At 48.8% G+C, this 24,287-nt stretch overlaps 1 protein-coding gene and 1 long non-coding RNA gene across 2 annotated transcripts; one reads left to right on the top strand and one right to left on the bottom strand.

The window, feature by feature from the left end:
• Positions 1-514: 514 nt before the first annotated feature.
• RNF122 (ring finger protein 122) lies at positions 515-17,008 on the bottom strand. The gene is made up of 6 exons (XM_060136422.1): positions 16,556-17,008; positions 9,621-9,777; positions 4,192-4,237; positions 3,832-3,873; positions 1,887-1,969; positions 515-1,616 (listed from the first exon to the last, which is right to left on the bottom strand). The coding sequence occupies exons 1-6, from the start codon at positions 16,578-16,580 to the stop codon at positions 1,502-1,504; spliced, it is 468 nt and encodes a 155-aa protein (XP_059992405.1). The 5' UTR covers positions 16,581-17,008; the 3' UTR covers positions 515-1,501.
• LOC132512647 (uncharacterized) lies at positions 16,451-19,715 on the top strand. Its single transcript, XR_009538252.1, has 3 exons — positions 16,451-16,746; positions 18,579-18,679; positions 19,429-19,715. It is a non-coding gene; the product is annotated as an uncharacterized LOC132512647 (long non-coding RNA).
• The last annotated feature ends 4,572 nt before the right edge of the window (positions 19,716-24,287 follow it).

The following is a 24,287-nucleotide window of genomic DNA, read 5'->3' as shown; positions in this document are numbered from 1 at the left end:
GAGGGCATGGGTGCCAGATCTGAGTGCAGCTGGGAGCATAAAAAGTTAACAGTACTTCTAGATGTAGTACACAGGGTAGGATGAGTCAGTGATTGTCAGCTAGTGGGTGAGAAAAAGAAGTCTAATCAGAGAAAGAAATCAAGCCTCCATGGTAGCAATGTGGACCTTTCCTGTGTTAAGAGCTCAGTGGCTTGAATTACAAGGAGAATTCTATGAATGACAAGTCTTGGTAGCTGGAATGCTGTGGTACCACACATCAGCTTTCTTTCAAAATATTCTAGAAATCATGTGAATGAGCCTGGCTCGGTCAGGTCTTCAAGCATATTGATGTGAGTCCTAACCTAGCTGAACAGGTAATAATTAATACGATTCTTCTTGTCAAGGATCAGGAAACTTTGTGCACACGTATGTCTGCTCTGAGCATGGGAAAGTGAGAAGAGGCAGTTCGAGAACCTTGTTCCCTCTGTTGGCAGAAAAGGGCCAATGGACACAAGCCACAACCACAGGCAAAAGGTTAGAGAAACTTGTTATTAAATTTAATTTGCTTTAAATACATACCTTTTTCCCACCCTCACCCACTTGGGGGAGGAACAGAAAACCCCTACCCCTTCCATTTGGGGGATTCCATGTATAAAGCCTGAGATGGTAAGGATGAAGTATAAAAATACTATTTACAAAGGGGAAGAGAGTGTCCACCGCGACCTTAATATCCAGACACCCCCATCCCCAGGCCCCCTTTTTGCTCCTTTAGAAAAAACCCCTGGGAATCCTTTCGGGTGTAGACCAAGCCCTTCCTCTGGGGCGGTGGATACTCAAACCCCAACACGGAATAGGAAGCTCTGAGATCAACCGAGGAACAGGGAACGGATAGCACCTCAGATCTCGGAGGGGCAGGGGGCTGCCCTCTACCCCTCTGTAGTCAGCAGGCCGGCCGGCCAGCCTTTGTTTCCATAGGTCCCATGTAAACATTGACTTTTCTTCTGTTCATCCCTGCTCTTCCCATTTCCTACAGAGCCTCCCTCGCTTCCACTGGAGGCACTTGGTTCCTCCATCTTCCCTTCCTTCCCTTCTAACCTTCCTCTGGAAGGAGTGGGGAGGTCACAGGTGGGGCAGAGCCCATCTCATCCCTTCTTCTAGGTCAGGGCAGCTTGTCCTCCTCAGCAGAACCCTCAAGGGGGCGTGCTCTAAGTTCTTGGCCAAATAGGAATGGATTTCTTTTCCCAGAGCAGGGACAAGGCGGGCAGATAGTCCAGTACCAGGATACAGTGGTCCTGATGGGCAAGACCATCAGAACTGAGTAGCAGGGAAGCAGGCTTCAGGAAGCAGAGAGGTGGGCAAGTCTAGTCTCACCCTGAGGCCGGAAGACCAGCCCGGCACCCCCGCCCCTCCAGGTGAGCATGCCCATCACCACCCAACAGTCTTGTTGCACTGCGGCTTTGCGGAAGAACCAGGCACCCGTGAGGCTAGAGGTCTTCTCCAGGCCTTGGTATGAAGGCAGCACTCACACCAGCTCATCCAATAGGATCCCGATGCTCTGGGTGGCCTCTGAGGGACCAGCAATGGGCTTGTTACACATGGGGCAGACACAGCGTACTTCCAGCCACTTCACCAGACACCTGCGGGCAAGAGACGACCTGTTTTTCCCTAAGAAGATACCAATCTGCTCCAGCTGTCTTTTCATGGAGCCCAGCTGCTTCTCAGGACAAGAACCTCTCTATCCTCAACCTGGTCTAACCCCTCTGGCTTGCTTGGTGTCCAGACAGGATGAAGGGCATCACCGGCAAAGGGTAGATGGGAGGGGTCGGGATTGGAGGCTCTGGAAGATGCTCCCTGCTTATTTCTTCCAAAGCCACCCCGGGACACACATATCCACTGTGGACACTTACTTGCGGTGAAAGGCGTGTTGGCATGAGAGCACACCCAGCTCGTCCTTCCCCTTGAAGTCTTCCAAACAGACTGCACAGGTCTGCTGTGGGGAGAAAGGGGCCGCGTGATAAGAGATGGGGGAGAGCCTCACTCCTCCATCCTGAATACCCAGCACCTCATCCTCCAAGAGAGAACCCACCCTGACAGGCGGTAGCCATGAACCACAGGGGACTGCTTTAGATTTAAGTCGACCCAAATAAGCTGAAATTCAACATTTAGTTCCTCAGTCACACTAGCCACATTTCAAGCGCTCAACAGCTGAGAAGTGGCAAGTGGTCCCCACACCGGATGGTCAGATAGAGAGCATTTTCTATCCTCAGATTTCCACTGGGCAGTGCTGTTATAGAGGAACCTTTTTTTTTAAACTGAAGTATAGTTGAATTACAATGTTGTGTTAATTTCTGCTGTACAGCAAAGTGACTCAGTTATACAGATTATGCTTTTTCATATTCTTTTCCATTATGGTTTATTATAGGATATTGAATAGTTCCCTGTGCTATACAATAGGACCTTGTTGTTTATCCATTCTATATATCATAGTTTGCACCTGCTAATCCCAAGCTCCCAACCCGTCCCTCCCCTACCCCCCCTCCCCTTGGCAAGCACAGGTCTGTTCTTTGTCTGTGAATCTGTTTCTGTTTTGTAGATAGGTTTATTTGTGTCATATTTTAGATTCCACATATAAGTGATATCACGTGGTGTTTCTCTTTCTCTTTCTGACTTACCTCATTTAGGAGGATAATCTCTAGGTCCACCCATGTTGCTGTAAAGAGCATTATTTCATTCTTTTTTATGGCTGAGTAGTTATGATTTTTAAGCCTTTCTAGCCTAGGACCTTTGGTGAGGGGGCACTTATCAATAACTAAAGGAGGGGGGTCTGGTGTATGGTTTACATTCTTTTTTTTGTGATACGCGGGCCTCTCACTGTTGCGGCCTCTCCCGCTGCGGAGCACAGGCTCCGGACGCGCAGGCTCAGCGGCCATGGCTCAGGGGCCCAGCCGCTCTGCGGCATGTGGGATCTTCCCGGACCAGGGCACGAACCCGTGTCCCCTGCATCGGCAGGCGGACTCTCAACCACTGCACCACCAGGGAAGCCCCGGTTTACATTCTTTATGTCCAGCCTTACATTCCAATATATTATAACCCCTTCAATCCCAGCTGAATTACTCTTCTGGAGGAGAGCTAAAGAAACATTGGAACTTGTGGACATCATGACAGTGGACCCCAAAAAGAGGGATGAAATGAGGCCATGTCCAGGCAGAGTCTTGTGTGTAGTGAGACCTGTGATCCTCCCCACTCATACAACCACACACACGCTCTCTGTAGGAGTGTCCGTGGTTATGGAAGGAAGTCTTGGGAAATGAGTTAGGTGACCCCAAAGGCATAGGTGGGAAAGGAAGAGGAAATGGTGTAGTCCTAAATGAGCAGAGTTGAGGGGCCCCAGGGAGTGCGTGTGATGCGGGAGGGGAGGGGAATGGAGGGAAACAGGGAAGAACCTCAGGGCTGGACACACGCGTCAGATCCACAGTCACTACGACAGAGCACACACAAAGGTAACCTCTTTCAGACCAAGACCTGGGGTCTGAGCAGGGGAAAGTCACCGAAATCCGGCACGGAGTGGTCTTACCGTCTTCCCCATTAAGACTATGCCTAGCGGGCTTCCTGGGGCCGCCGGTCACACCATGTATCCAAACCCTTTTGTGATCCTTGTTTTCTGCCTGCGCTGGTTCAGTTCCAGACATAACGGATTCTGCATATCGATCACCTCCTGGGATGCGTTTTATTTGGCCCAAGGAAATAGGAAGGCAGGGACTAAAAGGGTTCCTGAAAAGGTCAGGCTGAGATTGCTGGAGAAGGTTTGCCTTACCCGCCGGGCACTCCCGCGACCTGTCCCAATGCACTCACCCCATATAACTGTAACTTCTTGGCATCACCTTTAAGCACCACCTGGGGAAAAAAGTGGAGGCCTGGTATCAGAAGCAACCAAACACAGGGGCCAGGTGGTACCCGCCGCCAAGGAAGGGAGGGAGTCTTTGGCCCCACACAGGAGTGCCCCCGCGACCCTCCCGTGAAGGAGGAGGGCTTTGGGCCCTGCCTGGGCCCAGCCAGACTTGAGGACGGGGAAAGGAGTTAGCCTCAGAGGGGGCCAGAGGTGAGGCCAAGGGGGAGGCCAGGCCAGCTTAAACCTGCTCTCTCCCCACACCCCCTCCCCAAGCAGGGCTAATAGTGGATGAGGTCTCGGGGCAACACGTAGGCTTTATTTACCTCTTTATATCCGTATCGTTCGCTCTGTGCCTGGTTCCGGAGTTTGCTGAGGAAGCAAGAAAGAGGGGAGAGAAGAGATCATTATGTCTTTGCACAAACAGCCATTCAGAGCAGGAGAGGCCGGCTGGCTGCTTGGGGCATCCTTCTGGGGGTGGGGAGGTGTGCTTCCCATAGACACATGGAGTATGCACGGGACCCTCTGCAGGTCACCAGAGTGGGTTAAGGACTCGAGACTCTTACTCAGGTTCAACTGCCTCAAAACTCACTGCCGGCTCCCCCAGATTGGGGGCGTCTCTGCAGAGCGCTCTAATCCTGAGTTGGCCCAAAAGGTCGTTCGGGTTTTTCCATATGACGCGAGGGCAGACCCGAACGAACTTTTTGGCCAACCCATAGTTCATCCACCCTCCCTGCTGTCTCTGGTAGGTCACTTCCTTCAGGCTCCCCAAATATACAGGTCAACCGTCTGCTCGCTGACTGTATGGAAGTAAGATTTTTTTTTTTTGGCCGTGCCACACAGCTTGCAGGATCTCAGTTCCCTGACCAGGGGCTGAACCCACGCCCTCGGCAGTGAAAGCACGGCGTCCTAATCACTGGACCACGAGGGAATTCCCAGAAGTTAGATATTCTTAAGAGGGACATCTGCACCAAGCCAGGGGAGCAGGATAAAGTCTGTTGAGCCTGGGGAATTTTCCACTCAGAGAACACAAGCATTCTGGAACCAGAGCACACGCCTGCCCCACTTCACAGCGCCAGGCCAACACAGGCAATTCCTTCTTTGTTTTCCTCTTTTTGTTTCAAGCTGGTGGCCCGCATACAACTGGACTCTCAATGGCCAAAACACAATGGCCAGAACACGCCGTTACTAATGGCAGGGGCATAATTGTGATGGAGGATTTGCAAAGCCTGATGTCTGCACCAATTCCAAACAACTTCCAGAGGGAGAGACGTCCCTTTTTGCAGATGAGGAACACGGCGTCCAAAGAAGTTAAGTAACTTGCCCAAAGGCCAGAGCTGGCTGGCAGCAGAGTCTGGATTTGAATCAAAGTCGATCTGATGACAGAGGCCGAGCTCTCCAACACACACTGCGGCCTGCTTCACCAATTAGGTGGCACATACCATGGTCCTGAGAATATGAGATGGTTTTGGGAAACGCCCTTCCATCAACAAGCCTCCGACTCTGAATGGCTTCCTATGCAGATGGCTAGGACCATGATCACACATTGATGATAATTATTATTTTCTTTTTCTGTTTTATTTTCAGTGAGGGAAACCTTCTGAATTACGCAGGGAGCTCTATGTCCTCCTGTACTTGGGGCTTTCTCTCCCACGGCTCATTTCTACCAAAGAGCTGTGTTACTGGAAGGAAACCTGAGAAAACCACCAGGTTAGGTAGGATAGAGGTGGCAAACCACGGCCTCCTGAGAGCCAAATCCAGCTGACTGCTTGTTTCATAGGGCCTAGAAGCTAAGAACGGTACTTATTCTTAAATGGCCGAAAGCGGGAATCAAAAGAATATTTCATGCCATGTTAAAATTATATGAAACTCAAGTTCAATGCCTATAAAATTTTACTGGGGCAGAGCCACGTTATATTGGGTTGGCCCAAAAGTTCATTCGGGGGTTTCCACAACATCTTATGGAAAAACCTGAACGACCTTTTTTTGGCCAACCCAATAGCTTAGGTACCATCTATGGCTGCTTCCACACAGCAGGGCTGGGTGGTTCAGACAGAGATCATATGACCCGCAAAACCTATAATATCTGGCCTTTTGCAGAAGAAGATTGCTGGCCTGAGTTAGAGGCAGGGAATCTCCAATCACGAGCCACAGTCGAAGGGAGCGAGGTCAGATGCCCCAAGAGCAACACCGAGATGCTGGAACCAGAGCGGAGAGGGGTGCAGAAGGTCTGCAAGAGCCGTATCTGATGCACAGCCAGGGGACAGGTTAAGATCGGGCTGCCGCCACCTCCATGGCTCCTAACAGGAGGTCAGGGGACAGGCGGGGCAGGTGTTCCCCTGCCAGGGTCTGAGGGTGGCATCGGACAGTTTCTGGTCATTGGAGGGTTGGGCTAAGGGCCTAAACAAGGCTTGCACCGTTCCACCCTTCCCCTTTTTTTTTTTTTTTTTTTTTGCACGGGCCTCTCCCGTTGCGGAGCACAGGCTCCAGACGCGCAGGCCCAGCCGCTCCGCGGCACGTGGGATCCTCCCAGACCGGGGCACGAACCCACATCCCCTGCATTGGCAGGCGGACTCTCAACAACTGCGCCCCCAGGGAAGCCCCCACCCTTACCTTTGTACTACTTTCATATATACACTGTGTCCCCACTTGCAAATGAGAGGGGCGGGGAAGGATGTGCCCAAAGCTTAAATGGTCAAGTGCGACCTGCCTGATATTGGGTTAATCTGGGGAAGAAAGAAAGTGATCTCATCGCCGGGGTGCGCACAGCCGCCTTCTGAGGGAGACGCAGCTGCTCTGTTAGCAGGTATGCACAGAGTAAATAAGGAAGTGGTGAGGAGTTGCTTCCTGACTCAGAACGAGGGGTTGTCCATCTCTTAAGCCTCACCCGCCTCGCCTGCAACATGGCTACACTTACAGAGTACGTGCAGGGCCTTTCTGCGTCGTAGGGTGCCTGGGGTGCCCTCCTTCTCCACCCTCCGCCCTTCCATCTGCCTAGCTCCCTTTAATGGTCTCACCTGAGGATCCTCCAAAAGCCTGACTCTTAGAGCCGAAGACTATCTCTCGGAACAGTCCAGCGCTTCAGAGCCGCATTCTATATTCACTCTGCATGTAGATTTCCATGTCAGGAAGGTATAGATTGTGATGAAATGGGGCCAAAAGGGTTGCAAGGGAAACAAAGCAAAAAGCAGAGATCCTGGGCCATCCCAGCAGGGGATCGAGTGCCAACAACTCTGGACAGGTGGCCTTCTCAGCTGTTGGGTGAGCAAAGCAACTAAAAATACCCTGAATTCAATGAGACCAATTCTAGCCGCTGCCAGTGGGCTCTCCCCAGCTTTTCCCCTTTTGCAACAAACAATGCAGCCAGGTCCCGAAAATAATGGTTCCTTTCCTGCCCAGTTGTACTTCACGGGCCCCTCCATCCTGTGCAGGGCAGAGATCAGCTCCTGCGGTCGGGGGATGGGAGGCAGGGAGACAGAGAGAGGGGGAGCAGAGGCTGGCCTTGGCCGATGAGCTCACCAGGTCAGGAGGGGGGTCACGGGCCTATTTTGGCTGAGGAGGAAACCGAGAAGCAGGGAGAGGAAGTGGCTTCTGTGCTTGTGTGTCTTTCTATATATAGACACTCCCAGGCTGCCACATGCCAGCAAGCCAGGGACAAACTGGCTTCGGGCAGACTGCAGGACAGAGGGCAGGGTGGCAAAGGGGCAGATTACTGCAGGAGGAACAGGTGGCGCCGAGCAGCCCCGCAGTGGGGAAAGCTTCTGGTATCATGTGGTTGCAGCTCTGTTCTTTCACTCCAGCCAAACAAAAAATAAATCAGCCATACCCAGAGCTCCCAGCCCGTCCTTCTGCAGGACCACAATCTCTAGCTGCAAGGCGGTGGCCATGGATGCCACAGCTGTTCCCATTCAAGGAAGAGGAATCCGAGAAGACCAACATCTAGAATCTGAAAGACTCTCCCTAACTGTCACCAGACTAGCTCACCTCTCCATCTTCCTGGATATAGGACCGTCGGCAGATCTGTTACTGTCTGAGCATATGCATTTCCTCATTTATGAAGCAGAAGCAGGCTGATACCGAAACTGGAGGCAAGTTCTGAGAACTAAGTAAGCTAAATGTTTTACAAAATGCTGACCATGATGCCTGGCACACAGAAGGTACCTAGTAGAGAGTAGCTAAAACCCTAAGATCACACCTATCAGTGGCAGCATCGGGAAATGAAGCCCGGTCACCCACATACTGGCTCAGAGTAATTTTGTAGATTTTCTTCTCTTGACCACGTTTGCAGCCTGGCATGGGTGTGCCTGTGTGTGCGTGTGTGTGTGTGTGTGTGTGTAGGGGCCAAACAGAGTTGGTTTTACAGCCTCCTGCCAGCGTCACACAAAAATCTTTGCTATGTCTCCATCTTCCGTCTCTGGGGAGTTGTATAAATTGCTTCATATGGGAAGAGCGCAGTGGTTGGTGGTCAGGAAGACGAAAGAGTTTGCAGAAGAAAACTTAGGCTTGGGGAAAGGGGAGGGGTGGTGAGATATGGGAAATCTACCCTCACTTACTAATTAGATGCAAATTTTAGACTCTACCTCTTCTGCAAAGACTTGTAAGTGGAAAATTCCAGTCCCGGGGACTTTTTAAAGTCCTGAGAAAGAAGGAGCCCAAGGTATGGATGGAGCACAAGAGAGCAGGGCCTACGGGTACCTCCCCTTCTTAAGAGGGGAGGCTGCCCTTGCCAGCCCTAGGAATCCGGACAAGTATCTACTTTCCCCCAGCCTCCTGCCAGGTCTTCACTCAAACCCACTGGGACATCTCAGCGGGGAACAGGAACTCCTTTTTCCTTCATCTTAATTTAATCTTCTTAGGTGATTTGATCAGACACCAGCCTAGACCCCAGCTGACATCCGTCTACCCAGGCGTTGGGTGATCACGTGTTTGTGTGTGGGGGGCTGTGTGGCTTGGTTATCACAATGGCTCTCAGGACCATTAGCACATTCTAATGGTCAGGGGTGTCCAGTGTTCCCCAAAGCATAAGACAGTCCCATACAATGAGGAATTGTTAATACCAACAGGGCACCCTAGTCAGAAACACTACTGTATTTTCCACTCTGAATACCAGGCATGCCCCACATTTTTTTTTTCTTTTTTTTCCCTGCCCCACATTTTTTGATAGAAAACAGCCACGAGTTCCCTTGTCTGCAAGTGAAGAAAACAGTTCCTGGAGCTTGGCTAGCACGGCCACGCTCAAGAAGGGATGGTTTTCGGTTTTTTCTCTCTCAAACATAAGAGCTTACGAGGCAGAACAAATAAGCGGCTCTGCAGACACCAGCTTGCTAATATTAGCATCTGGAGGGATGACAGCAGGACTTCCCAGGAGGGCAGAGGATCATGACATTGGTGTAATGATGCCTCCCGTCCCTGGCCATCCAGAGAGTGTGAATGGGCGGAGAGAGACAGCTAGGGACCACTGATAATATTACCTGGACGGTCATTCTAGGCAACCTGAGAATAACTGGCCAAAGGGTGGGAACGCAGCCCGACCCATGCTGACCTTACCGGCTCTCCGACAACTTGACAGGCTGACGTAACTAGAAACACCAGGCCTCAGGGGCCCAGCCAAGGGCAGGACCAAGGCCTGTCCTCAAAGCAGCGGCCCCGGCTGGAGGCTGGTGACTCTGTGACTGGAGCCTCACTCAGCTCACCCGACCCACGGCCGCCGCCTCCTAGACTCCCCCAAGCCCAGGTCAGCCAGCAAGCCGCCCACCTGATGAAATAGCAGCAGAAGATGAGGCTGAGCATGAAGACGAAGATGCCTGTGCCGAAGATGACCATGTAGATGTTGAGGGGAAGGTCCTGGAAACTGATGGGTGGCATCGAGCAGGACTTGTTGGTGCTCACCAGTCCCAGGCCGCAGAAACACCCTGCAAAGAACGGGGAGGGAAAGTATTACGACAGTGGGAAATTTACCACTGGGGCCACTCTGTGTGAGCAAGGATGCAGGGAGAAACGGCAAACCTCTGACTCGGGGCTTACTTTTTTTTTTAATTGGAGTATAGTTGATTTACAATGTTGTGTTAGTTGCTGGTGTACAGCAAAGTGATTCAGTTAGACATATATATATATATATATATACTTTTTCATATTCTTTTCCGTGATGGTTTATGGTTTATTACAGAATATTGAATATAGTTCCCTGTGCTATACAGTAGGTGCTTGTTGTTTACCTATTTTATATACAGTAGTTTGTATCTGTTAATCCCAAACTCCTAATTTACCCTTCCCCGATTCCCTGTCCCCTTTGGTAACCATAAGTTTGTTTTCTATGTCTGTGAGTCTGTTTCTGTTTTGTAAATAAGTTCACTTGTATCATATTTTAGATTCCACATACAGGTGATACCATAGGATATTTGTCTTTGTCTGACTTACTTCACTTAGTATGATCATCTCTAGGTCCATCCATGTTGCTGCAAATAGTGTTATTTCATTCTTTTTTATGGCTGAGTGATATCCATTATGTATATATACCACATCTTGATATCCATTCATCTGTGGATGGACACTTGGGTTGCTTCCATGCCTTGGCTATTGTAAGCACCACTGCTATGAACATTAGGGTGCATGTATCTTTTCGAATTAGAGTTTTCTCCAGATATATGTCCAGGAGTGGGATGCTGGATCATATAGCTATTTTTAGTTTTTTAAGGAACCTCCATACTGTTTTCCGTAGTGGCTGCACCAATTTACATTCCAGGGGCTAATATCTGTACCCTAGTTCCAACACTTACTAGCTACGTGATCTTGGGTAAATTATTTAACCAATCTACGAAATGGGATCATACACACAGCACTTAAACCAGCATCCCCATCTAGGGGATCAAGGATTCAGGCAATGGGCGGAAAATGGAAAACTCATTTCCATCAGGGAGAAGCCTATACAGTGCAGTAGGAAAATGAAGAGCCTTAGGTGAGGAAAGGTACACTTGGGCTCCAATCCCACCTCTCCCTAGCTATGTGACCTTTAGGAAATTACCTCGCTAAGCTCCACTTTGTCACAGGAAAACAAGCAATGTGCAGAGAGTACCGAAAACGATGGTGTAAGAAATACGCTTTGTAAATTGCAAAGTGCAGTTGCAAAGGTCATTTGTCATTATTAAGCTACCTGCTCCAGAAGCCAAACTGCACCAGGGCCAGAATAGAAATTGCTCACTCTGAGGCTGGGCCAGCATTCCAGAAGGGCGCGGGGGGGGGGTGAGGGCAGGGAGCTACAGCTAACTTTTACTGGCCACCTTCCCCCTTTCTACTCAAAGCCTTGCCATGCAGTCCCCTAATGGCAGTGGCATCCCCAGAGCTCATCAGAAATGCAGACTCTCGGGCCCACCCCCACTGAAATGAATCAGAATCTATTCGTTTAACAAGGTTCTTTCAGCTTGGGAAGCACTGGTGGCCACTGGATGCTTCCCTTTCTCACATGACTCAGGCCTAAATCCTGATTGGTCCAAAGGTGGTAATCACCTTGCCCTTGCCAGGGGTTTGGTTTTGGTGTAGGTATGTGACAGAGTTCTGGCTGAAGAAACAAAGAGCAGATCTGTTGGAAAAGACAAGATATTCTTTTTTTTTTTGGCGGGGATGGGGCGGGGCAGGTCACATCTCCCCAAAACACCTGGAAGGGTGGCAGCCAAGTTATAGCTGGAAAGAGAGTCAAGCTGGTGGCAGAGAGGACAAGGAAAGAAGAAAGATGTTGTCGGTTGAGTTGCTGGATCAAGCAATCCTAGAGCCACTATCTTGGGACTACTGGTTCTGAGAATTAGTAAATTTTCTATCATGTTTATAAAGAAAAATAAAAGATAGGATTTAACCACAAGCCAGTTGAGTGTTTTTTCCTGTTTGCAGGCAAAAACTATCAATGATCTGAAAGGTAAGCCTCAAACTCTTGGATTTCAGAAAGTGCTGGGACAAGAAGCCTAGACTTTACCATACACCTGCTATCACCCAAGCACATTCTCAAGCTATAACTTAACCTTCGTAATAAGGCCACTGTGAAATGTTACTCCCCACCCCGCCATGGGGAAAAAAGACTCAATCATCATTAAACAATGTGTGTACAGTCAAACAGCTAAGAAAGCCTGGCTTCAAAGCCCTCTGGGGAATCCCCTGGTGGTTCAGTGGTTAGGACTCCATGCTTTCACTGCCGAGGGCACGGGTTCAGTACCTGGTCAAGGAATTGAGATCCTGCGAGGTGTGCGGGGGTGGGTGAACCTCTAGACTCAAGCCCTCAATGTGGGTTTTAAGTACTTTCCTGACGTCGTGGTTAGGAGACAGATCACCATTAATACACTTTGGAATCCTACACCGTAATTAGCGAAGCAACCCCAACTCAGCAGAAAAGACTGGCTTGAAAGACTGGAGTCATCTTTGACCTCATACATCTCAGCCCTCTTCATCCCCGAGATCAATCTAGTGATCGATATAAGGAACCTCCCCCTCCAAACCTCTTTCAGATTGGGCGCCAACTGTACTGCCAAGTCTCTATTCCAGACAGACTTTGGAGCCCAATTCTACTCCAAGTGCCTATTAACTGATGTCTAGTCCCTCCTCTAATTTAGCCCACATGTCTGACATTTCCTTCCACTTGGTTTCTAGCATGTATTTCCCAAACTCATGACTGGCTTCAAGTCCTCCTAAACACGTGTGCGTTGGGTCCCCTCTTTACCTCCCCGACTCAGTATCCTCCAGCATCACCCCAGGTGGGCCAGCCTCCTCTCTAATTCTTGCCCATCTCTATCTTCACCTGCCTCCACACCTTCGTTCACGAAGCTTTCTCTGCCTGAAACTCCCTCTCCTTCCCCAAAGTCCCCCAAACCCGGTCTTTGTGATATTCCAGGGGCTCCCCACCCCGAAATCTATATAGTGCCACAGCCTGTATCACGTGTTCCAGCTCTGGTACACCCCGTAACCATCCTATGTCGCCCCACTGTTCCTAGAATCAACTTCATTTAACTCGAACAGGCATTAAGCAGTGATTACATGACAAGTACCACAACAGACACCGAAGATAAAAAAGCAAAGAAGAAAGACAAGATGATTTTATCATCTAGGGAAGAAGACAGACACAAAGGTTTTCATCATACAAAGTGAGGCCCGTGGTAGAGGTGTGATTATACACAATCCTGAGATCAGAGATGAGGGATTCTAACAAGCCTGAGTGCTGCTAGGTCTGAGGACAGCAAAGTGCACCTCTGTACATTCTCCAGTGCCTGCCCTCGTGCTTGGCGTGTTTTCAATAACTGGTTAACAGATAAATAACTCCTGATTTTTCTCAGGACGATCTGGTCATCTTGGCAAAAGCTCCCACTTCAAAGTAAGAGACTGAAGTTTGGGAGAATTGCCCAGAAACTGCCCTCAGCTAACAGATGACCAGTCAACCAACAAGTACTGCTGCTGGCTTGAGCTATACACCGACCTAGGCACTGTGGGGAGACAAAAAGTAAAAGTAGTTCTTATCCTGAAAAGACTTTTTGGTTAAAGATGAAAAAAAATTAATGAGCTACTAAACTGTGTTCAGCCTTTGCTTCTGAGCCTCCAGCTTGGGTTAGAAAGTTTTCACCACTCCTTCACCCTCCACGTAAATATTCGATCTCTGTGGGCCAAAAGAGATCAATTTTCCATGAAGACATCATGGTGGACTGGCCAGGGAGGGACAGTTTTCTGTCTACTCTGGAAAGGGGCCTTTCGGCTTCTCTTCCATGGAACTCTGTCCTCAACGCCAAGAGGCCTTCTTCCCCACCAGGCACATCTCCCTAACCCTGTCTCATCAATTGTTGATGCCGTAAGAGGGTCTAACCCTCAACCCGCCTTTGCTCTCCACGAGCTGGATCCCGGCATCTTTAGGGTCCCAAAGAACTTCACTGGGTTCCCTGTTCTGGGAACTTGCACAGCAATGGCCGTAGCGAATGCAGAGGGTTTACATGTATTCACTCTGGAGGCACTCTGGCCTCAGCACTTCATCAGTTTATCTTGACCATGTTATCTTGCTGAGAGAAGCTTCCCCTGGGGCTCCAGGATTGAGTCAGTGAGTTTGGGACTTTCTGTGATAAAGAAGTATGGGGGAGGGCTTCCCTGGTGGCGCAGTGGTTGAGAGTCCGCCTGCCGATGGAGGGGACGCGGGTTCGTGCCCCGGTCCGGGAAGATGCCACATGCCGCGGAGCGGCTGGGCCCGTGAGCCATGGCCGCTGAGCCTGCGCGTCCGGAGCCTGTGCTCCGCAACGGGAGAGGCCACAACAGTGAGAGGCCCACGTACCGCAAAAAAAAAAAAAAAAAAAAAAAAAGAAGTATGGGGGACAAGAGCTTCATAGCTGAGAAGAGATGGTCCATTTGCTTGCATTCTGATTAAAAAGAAGTGAGAAAAGTATACCTTGGGCTAAAACCTGACAGTGGAGCAGTTTTTCCTCTAAACTTATAAGGACAGAATACCAACCCCAGGAAAGAGGGGCTTTAGATATTTTTCACAAAAGTGTGCGGAGAAGGATTGCTTCTTCACTGGAGTCAGAAAAGTCATCTCTCTGTCACTTTAAGAAGTGACAAGAGGGACTTCCCTGGTGGCGTAGTGGTTAAGAATCCACCTGCCAGTGCAGGGGACACGGGTTTGAGCCCTGCTCCCGGAAGATCCCACATGTCGCAGAGCAACTAAGCCCGTGCGCCACAACTACTGAGCCTGCGCTCTAGAGCCTGTGAGCCACAACTACTGAGCCTGCACTGTAGAGCCCGCGAGCTTAGAGCCCGTGCTCTGCAACAAGAGAAGCCATCGCAATGAGAAGCCCGGGCACCACAACTAGAGAAAGCCTGCACGCAGCAACGAAGAACCAATGCAGCCAAAAATAAATTTTTAAAAATTTAAAAAAAAACAAAGAAATGACAAGAACAGAGAACTATATTCAGTATCCTGTGATAAACCGTAATGGCAAAGAATATTAAAAAAAAGTCTATATGTGTAATAACTGAGTCACTTTGCTGTACAGCAGAGATGGACACAACATTGTAAATCAGCTACACTTCAGTAAACAAAAAAAATTGAAAAAAAAAGAAGTGAAAAGAAACACAACACTGTAAATCAACTATACTTCAATAAAAATCAAATAAATTAAAAAAAAAGAAGTGAAAAGATAAAGCAGCAAGTCCTCTGCTGGTCTAAACCCTCACAGGAAAGGGGGCTGCCCAGAAGAAAGGCTAGTGTTAGTGACGGCCACCTTGGTGGTTCTCCTGAAGTCTGTTCCATTGTTTCCCCCGACCTATGAAAGCCTTGACATCAGAATGTTTCGTATCTGAGCAGCGGGCCGGGAGCTGGAGTGACGTCAAGAGAAGGGCTGGCCAAGAAAGACCAGTGGATCTGGGAAACGCTTCTCCTTCCCAGCCAACAGGAATCTTTCCCAGATGCTGGGATGCACCGTCCTTCCTCACCCCACCCCCTCGTCCCCACTCAGGCAATGCTGCCTATCACACACACAGCTGGGTTCATTTTCAGGAAATTAGATCCTACCAGCAAGAGGAAGAGGGGGATGGGGGCCCCCTTATACACATGCTGCCCAAACCCTGCCTTAAAACAAAAGCCTCTTGAAATAATTAATGCAAGATCTGGCAAGAGTCTGCTCTCAATAATGGATTCCCACCCCCCTAACTAGCCAGCCTACCCTACTGAGAGATAAAGCCAGCTGCTTGGGTCCCCCCGGTCCCCTTCCCCCTTTCACCAGAAGTGCCTCCGCCGCGCTCCCCCGTTTCACCAGAAACTCTCCAAGCTTTAGAACAACGCAGTCAAGACCCTAGGGCCACTGGAGGGTATCAGGAGCCGAAGTTTTGAACTGACCCGCCCAGAAGGGCCCTCTCTTTCAGGTAGCCTGGGCGAGGAACCAGACCCAAGCCCAACCTCTATGCATCACCTGAACCGCTAAAAGCCTCAGGTGGGATGAATTTAGCATCACCCAGGCCGGGGTGGGAGGGGTGGTCGGGTCTGGAGGCGCGGCCACCGCCGAGGCACAGGAGCTAGTCTGGCCTTGGGGCCCGTGGGCACAGCTCTCCAGGCAAGCCCTGCTCTCAAGGGTAGCCGGGCGCCGAAAACTCTGCAAGGCTTTATCAATCCAATAAAGCCACGCTCATTAGTCCGGCGTCTTCCACCGTCACAAAGCCCCCTCCACCGCCGGTGCGAAGCCAACAAAGGCGCAGAGGAAGCCGCCCCGGCGCGCCACCCCGCACGCCGCACTGTATACATATTTAAAATAGCCTGAAAAGTTTCAGGCCAGGAACTTGAGCTCCCTCTAGGAGATCCGAGCCCGAGCGCGGATTTAATTCTCCGACAACCACAACAAAGAACAGAGTTTGAGCGCACAAAGCCAAGGGAAGGGGGTAGGAGTGCGAAGCCGCCACACAAAGGCCGGGAACCCCTCGGCTCCCACGCCCCCCCCCGCCCGCCTGCCCGCCGCCCGCTCAAGAGATCCTTCCCAGCCCTGGAGTTAAACCTGAATATTTTTCCCCCCCAAATTCCGCGGTGTGCAGAGCAGAGTCGGGCGCCAGGACGCCTCCCCGCCGGTCCCGTTTCAGGAAAAACTTGGCTCGAGAGGGAGAACGAGCCCTCGGATCTGAAGCCTGGCGCCCCGCTCTCCGCGTCTCCGGCCGGCTCCGCGCCCCTCGCCTTCCCGGCCCGGGACTCACCGTTACACCACTGGAATGGGTGCATCAATGAACTCTCGGCTGGCTTCCTCAGGCGAACGAACGCAGGCGGCGGGTCTGGCAGGCGGGGTGGGCGCGCCGGCTGGCGGGGTCGCAGGAGGGGCGGATGAGGTGCGCGGTAGCCGCCTTCCTCTGCAAGTCGAACTCCCTCCGCAGCGGGGGGCTTCGGCGAGGTGGGTTTTAGAGCAACAAAGAGGAAAGAAGAGGAAACAAACAGAAGGGCCCCCGGATCAAAGCACCGCGGAGGAAAAGCAGGAAGGGCCCCGGGGCTGGTGGGGGGCGGGGAGCTGCGGGGCGCCGCAGGGCCGGGTGGAGGAGCCCGGTGGGCAGAGGAGGGAAAAGCCTTAGCCCGAGGCGCGATCCAGTTGCCTGGGCGCAGAAGGTAGAAGCCAGGGACTTCGAAACTGACACGGTGCGCGCACGCCCCCCTCCCTTATACTCCCCAGCCCCCTGCCCCGGGAAACTCCGCCCCCTTGCCGTCACCCGCCCTCTGGCCAATGGGAGCCTTCCTCTGGTCCCCGGGCATTATTTGCAGGTCTGCCCGGATCGGAGGGTGGGGAGCATCTTTGCTCCTCGGGCGCCTCCCCACTTCAGCTTCCCAGTCCTTGGGATACTTGAGAGAGAAGCGCGCGGCGCGGTGGGATGGCCGGAGCAGCCGGGGCCAACCTCCCCCGCTAGGAAAGCAGAGGAAACGGAACAATTAGTGCCACATTGTTTTCTGCCTCCAGATCTGTTACTGTTTAGCATTTCTATAGCTCTTTGAGAAGCCAGCCCCGGGGAGTGGTTACATTTCTGCCCAGAGGGCAAGAACTTGGTCCTAGGTGGCGGCTCGCACGTTCCTTTGCTCGCTGCCAAGCGAACTTTGCAGCAACAAGGTTGGACCAAGAGATTATCATGCTAAGTAAAGTAAGTCAGATAGAGAAAGACAAATATCGTATGATAAACCTTATATGTGGAATCTATAAAAAATGATACAAATGAACTTATTTACAAAACAGAAATAGACTCACAGACAAAACAAAGTTATGGTTGGTTACCAAAGGGGAGAGGGAGGGATAAATTAAAAGTTTGGAATTAACAGATACACACTACTATAGATAAAATAGATGAACAACAAGGACCTACTGTACAGCACAGGGAACTATATTCAACATCTTGTCATAACCTATAATGGAAAAGAATCTGAAAAAGAATATCTGAATCACTTTGCTGTACACCTGAAAGTAACAACATTGTAAATTAACTATACTTCAATAAAATAAATAAGTAAATAAATTAATAATAAAATAAATAGCTGAATAGAATTCCATTGTATGACTATAACAAAACTTTGTTCACCAGTTGTTGGATATTTGAGTTATTTCCAGTTTGGGGCTATTAAAAATAAAGGTTTTCAGAACAAAATAAAGAAAAAAGAGGGAACTGAAGCCAGGATTTGAAGCAGATGAATTAGGAAGGTGAGATCTGGAAAGTGCTTTAGCTGTCTTCTTATTTTTGGAGAGCCGTCACCCCACCACCCACCCCCAGTTTTATAAACAAGGAACTAAGGCCTGAAGCTTAAGCTTAAGGTAGACATATCAGGGCTCTAAGCTCCTGAGCAGCAGAATCAAACCCAGACATCCACATTGGCAATACCATAAGGGCAGCATCTTCAGCATCTAGCACCACACAGGTGTTGAAGAAATAGTAGTTGGAAGAAAGGCTGAATCTCTTAACTTCCTGTCCAATGTGATGATTTCTTTTACCTGACATTGCATTGTTTCTGTCTCTCTTTCCCTTTCTTCCTGCCTTTCTTTATCTCCCTTCCTCCCTCCTTTCTCTTCCTTCCTTCCTTCCTTCCTTTCTTTCTTTCTCCCTCCCTTCCTTCCCTCCTTTCTTTTCTTTCTTTCTTTCTCTCTCCTTCTTTTTCTATCTTCCTTTCCTTCTCCCTCCCTCCTTCTGTCCCTTCATTTGTCTCTTCCTCTGCCTCCTTTTTCCTTACTTTGTCTTTCTGTCATTTTTTCAGAACATATTCACTGAGAGCCTACTTTATGCCAAGAACTGTTTCACTGGAGACCCATCAATGTCCTCAAGCCTGCTCTCCTGGGATTTACATTGCATGAGGAGGTAAACAGTAGGCAAGCAAGAAAACAAATAAGAATGACTCAATCTAATCTTCCTATTAGACTTAACGTTTTAATTGAAGCTAAGTACTTTCCCTGACTCTTGAGAGTTTGTAACACTCAGATAAGACTATGAGAATCAGTACTTTGTCATTTAAAAGCATGATGGTTAAGGTATCAAATGACTTGGCCAAGATCACTTAGCCATCTGCAAAAATAGTTTAGCACTTACATAATTGTCTGAAAACAATTGTTTTTCTTTATGAGCTACTCTGGAAGGGCATCATGGACAGATCCAACTAATTTCATCTCCTAATTGGACAATTACAAAAGCTTCCTAATTGGGCTCTCTGTCTCTAGTCTATGTCTTAGACTTTAGAGCCTGCAAGAATCACTGTTATGTGAGAGATGTTACATATGCAGACTCTCGGGTCTCAAGCCTGGAGATTCTGATTCAGTAGTTAAAGGTGGTCCCCAGAAGTGTTCATTTACCATGCCTTCCCCGCTCCACCACCAAATTCTCATGCAGTTATGCTGAAAGAAATAATGCTCTGATCTTACTCTCAAATCCATCCTCTCTGCTGGCCCCAGAGTTATCTTTCTAACACATAAGTCTCATCATTTCTTTCTCTTGCTTAACGACGTCTATTGGTTCCTGGTGTTGACAGGACAAAGTTAAACTCTAGAGTGTGCCATTCAAATCTTTTTTTTTTTTTTTCCTGCACCGCGTGGCTTGCGGGGATCTTATTATAGTTCCCCGACCAGGGATTGAACCCGCCTGCTTGTCAATGAAAGTGTGGAGTCCTAACCACTGGACCACCAGGGAATTCCCTCAAATCATTTCAGTCTGGCCTTTGCTTGTCACCCTAATGCCAAATGCACCCTCTCCCTCTCCATACACTTAATCAGCCACGAAGCTTCTACTGTTGTTCCTTGAATATATTCTTTCTTGACTGCGATTTTGTCCATGGAAGTGCTTATGTTTGGAATGCTCTTTTTCTTTCTCTGCCTGACATTTGGTAAGATTCGCTAAAAATTCACCTCTTTGTGGCCGACCATTGTCAGCTTTCCCCTCTCTACGTCTCTTTGAACACGTTTCATGTACAACGTAGTATGTAGTGGGATTATCAAAATAATTATATGACTTCCTGAATTTGATCCCTTCATGAGCCCTCCTCATAAGAGATTTTTCAAGGGCATGAATCATTTTTGTGGTGGTTCCAGTGTCTGGTTCAATAAATTTTTTTTGGAATGTATGTGCGTGTGAGTATATAAATTACCATACAATTTGAGCCATATTCTCAGCACACTATAGAGGATTAAAACAACAACAACAGTAGAGTTGTTACTCATTCAATAGTTCTATTTATTGGCTCAGGGGAAAGGTGTTGATAGCTGAGTCAGATGGTATTAAGGAATTCCTGCTAGGTGCCTCTAGGGCACACCTGTGAAAGAGGGCGAGCCTTTGAAGGGAAAATTGACAGGAAGTGAGGAATACCTCTTCCCTGCCTTAGGCTAAGGAACCCAGGTGGGAAGACACTCTAAAGGTAAGAATAGTGGAAATTCTCATGGAGACACAGCTGGTCAATGAGGGCAGTGGACATGGGCCATGAGTACAGTCACCAGAAATTTCTTTAACAATTCATGTGTTAAGCCTGACGTTTTAAGCATTCACTAAGGTCTTCTGAGGCACTCAAGGACTCTAATTTAGGAAACCCAATGCATCCCTTCCCAATCTCCCACCCTCATCCCTCCTGGCCATTGTGGCCTTAGGGCAGTGCCCCCAAATAATGGCTTAGATTGGGAGATACAGGTTGAAGGAAGGGCTTCGGTCTTGAGCATGCTTCTCCAGTGGTTAGGGCTCTGGGCTTCCACTGGATCCACGGTGCGGGGGCATGGATTCAATCCCTGGTTGGGGAACTTAAGTTCCCACATGCTGTGTGGTATGGCCAAAAACCAACCAAACAAACAAAAGGTTGGTTCAGTGCAGCATTTTCTTGGACTAAAGGGCTGTATCAAAAAGAAGTTGATTTCTCACATCATGTCAATACAATTTAGATAACTCACCTTCCCCCCAACCTCAACCAATGATGCTTCATATGCCCAGCTTCTTGCAAATCAGGAAGACAAGTCTGGTTGTTTTGTGAGGAAGAAACGGAAACAGTAAAGAAGATGATGGATTCCACATCCAAAGCCAAAGCCACTTGAGAAGTCTGAAGTAGAATTATGTTTCTAAATCTTCCATGGCAAGAGAGAAAAGTAATACTAAACCCCCAGAAAAACTTCTAAGGAGTCAGGGACTCTCTTCATTTTCAAGGCCGCACCTCAACATCCTCTTATACACCCTCAAAGCCCCCTCATTTTAAGGGCTTGTTAGCACTAGAGAATCGTATTACGGAGAGAGAGTTAATTCTGTGGAAGAGCGTTGAGACCAGAAACCTTAATCCCATCATTTTACCTTTACTAAGAAACTCTCTCTTCCATGGGCCTCCAAAAGCAGCCCTAAAATATGGAAGAGAATACTAACCCTGGTTGGTTGTAAAAAGTGATAATTAACCCCAAATAATCATGTCATACTTCAAAATTAGACAAATTGTCACATTTCCCCAAGCTTTTTCATTTCTGAAGAGAACAATTGTCAGAGGAACATGCAATTCTGCAATTCTTTAAAGGGGTTTAGAGTTGTTCATTTTATATTTGGGCAAATGAGGCCCTTCACTCACTTTTCTTTTTAAATTTTATTTATTTATTTTTGGCTGCGTTGGGTCTTTGTTGCTGTGCGTGAGCTTTCTCTAGTTGTGACGAGTGGGAGTTACTCTTCGTTGGTGCACGGGCTTCTCATTGCAGTGGCTTCTCTTGTTGTGGGGCACGGGCTCTAGGCACGTGGGCTTCAGTAGTTGTGGCTCGTGGGCTCAGTAGTTGTGGCTCGTGGGCTCAGTAGTTGTGGCTCACGGGCTTAGTTGCTCTGAGGCATGTGGGATTTTCCCGGACCAGGGTTCGAACCTGTGTCCCCTGCATTAGCAGGCGGATTCTCAACCACTGTGCCACCAGGGAAGTCCCACCCTTCACTCATTTTATTCTTAAAAGATCTGGCCTTCCTCTGTCCAGATACCCTGGAGGTCTCAGTACCAGGATGCTTGTAGGGGGTGATTGATGCAACTCTTTTTTTTTTTTAATTTTTATTTTATATTGGAGTATAGTTGATTAACAATGTTGTACTAGTTTCAGGTGTACAGCAAAGTGATTCAGTTATACATATACATATATTCATTCTGTTTCAGATTCTTTTCTCATATAGGTTATCAGAGAATACTGAGCAGAGTTCCCTGTGCTATACAGTAGGTCCTTATTGGTTATCTATTTTAAATATAGCAGTGTGTACATGTCAATCCCAAACTCCCACTCTATCCCTCTCCCGCACCCTTCCCCCCTCCCCCCCCACCCCGTAACCATAAGTTCATTATCTAAGTCTGTGAGTCTGTTTCTGTTTTGCAGATAAATTCATTTGTATGATGAATTTGGCCAAAGGTGTTCATAATTTTCCCAGCAAAGCCCAGGTCCTGTCTGTGGTTCTCTAGGGAAGTGAAACAGCAATTTCCCCACCCCCGCCCCCATCTCCCGACCCACCTGGGAAATCCAATAGGAGAATAAGGCTTTCATGTGACCCTGGAGGCAAATCTTCCTTTCTTTCTCCCAGAGGCTCCTCAGTTCTGGGGTGATGGCCCAGGCTTTTCCCCAGGTATCTCTTAAGCATCCCTGATAATGATCCTAAGTACCAGGGGGGTCCAGAAGGAAACAGAAGCTATGGGGTTCAAGCTAACCTGGTTTCCCAGGAATCCTGCACGGTCCTGCTAATGTCTTTGGATTTCTGGAATGAAGACAACACTCTAGGCCAGAGCTGAGCCATCATCCCATGTGTGAGAGCGGAGATTGGAGAATAAAGCAGAGGAGGAGAGAAAAACGCCTTTGATTGACCACCTACTGCATGCCAAGCTCTGTGTTCAGTGCTTCACATATTTTCATGGATTCCTCACCAGAACCCTCGGGGTATGATTATTTTCTACTTTCTTATGAGATAAAATAGAAGCCCAAGAAGGTTAGGTTTCCCCCCTAATCACATAAGTGTTGTGGACAGAATTCCACCTGAACTTGTTCTCCATGAAACATGCTCTTTCCCTAAACACTTAACTGTAATGAAAGCTCTGGAATCTGGCGTGGTACTAACTTATTTTCTCCCCTGGAAGATTAGGGCCTGTCGTAACTCCACCACAGAGGGTCATATGAGAAAAAAAAAAGTTTGATGAGAGGGTCATACGAGAAGCAACATGTTTGAAAAATGCTTCGCATGTACCTGGTCCATAAAAAGCCCCCAATAAATGTTCATTATTATTATCATCGAACTATATCATGAAGCATCATGGCTCAGAAGGAGCCAGCACCTGTAGTGTATTAATTAGGATGCAGACTAAGCTATTGTGGTGGGTTTGAAAATATGTCCACACATTTTTAGATACTCCTCCCTTCAAAAGGGGGAGCCTACTTCCCATTCTCTTTCATGAGAAGAGGTTGGGCTGGACTTGCAGACCCTTCTAAGAAGCTGAGTGAAGTTGAGGTGACAGTGGTTGATTTTGGAGACTGGGTCATAAAAATGCATTGCGGTTTCCTTCTCTCTCTCTCCCTCCCTGCCCCCCCCACCCCCGCCACATCAGTCACTTGCTCTGGGGAAGCCAGGAGCCATGTCACAAGGACACTCACCTGTGAAGTCACATGGCAGGGAACTGAGGTCTCTGCTAGCAGCTGTGTGAGTGGAAGTGGATATTCTGGCTTTAGTCAAGCCTGGAATGACGGCAGGTTCTACCAATGTCCTGGCGGCAGTCTCTTGAGAGACCCTGAGGCAAAACCACACAGTTCAGCTGCGCTTGAATTCTTGACCCACAGGAGCTGGGAGACAACCAATGTTTGCTGTTCTAAGCCACTGAGTCGGTGGGTAATTTGCTGTTGAGCCATAGATAAACACTATAGTCACTGTCACAAAGAGACAGAGAAGTACAGAGACGGGACTTCCCTGGCGGTCCAGTGGTTAAGACTCTACGCTTCCAATGCAGGGGGCGTGGGTTCAATCGCTGGTGGGGGAACTAAGATCCCACAGGCCGTGCAGTGTGGGAAAAATTAAAAAAAGGACAGGGGCTCCAACTATCTAGTTTATTTCTGTCTCATGAATATTCCAAAGAAAGGAGGTAGGTTCCGCTTCACGAGGCCATCAGAGACCCGGCTTCCTTTCTCTCGCTGTTTGGCCACGTCCTAAGATATGTTCCTTGTTCATATGGGGAAGCTGACTTACCAGTTACACAGCCGATGTTTTAACCCCAAGGGAGGGGATGAAAGAGTGGAAAGACAGCATTTTCCTTGCAGGAATTCAAGTTTTAACTTTTGTTCCCATTCCATTGGTGAGAGCTTAGTCACAGGGTCACACCTATTTGCAAAGAAGCCTGAAGAATGGAGGCTCCCGCTGGACAGTTGGGCTGAAGCTCCGGCAGGTCTGTGATAACAGGAGAAAGTGGAGGATGGAATGTGGTGGATGGAGGCCTAGGAACATCTCCACCCCCAGTCCC

This window comes from Lagenorhynchus albirostris, chromosome 21 (genome assembly GCF_949774975.1).
Source record: "Lagenorhynchus albirostris chromosome 21, mLagAlb1.1, whole genome shotgun sequence".
Taxonomy (NCBI): Eukaryota; Metazoa; Chordata; class Mammalia; order Artiodactyla; family Delphinidae; genus Lagenorhynchus; species Lagenorhynchus albirostris.
Note: the sequence above shows the minus strand (reverse complement) of the source record. Positions and strands in the feature narration are given on the sequence as shown.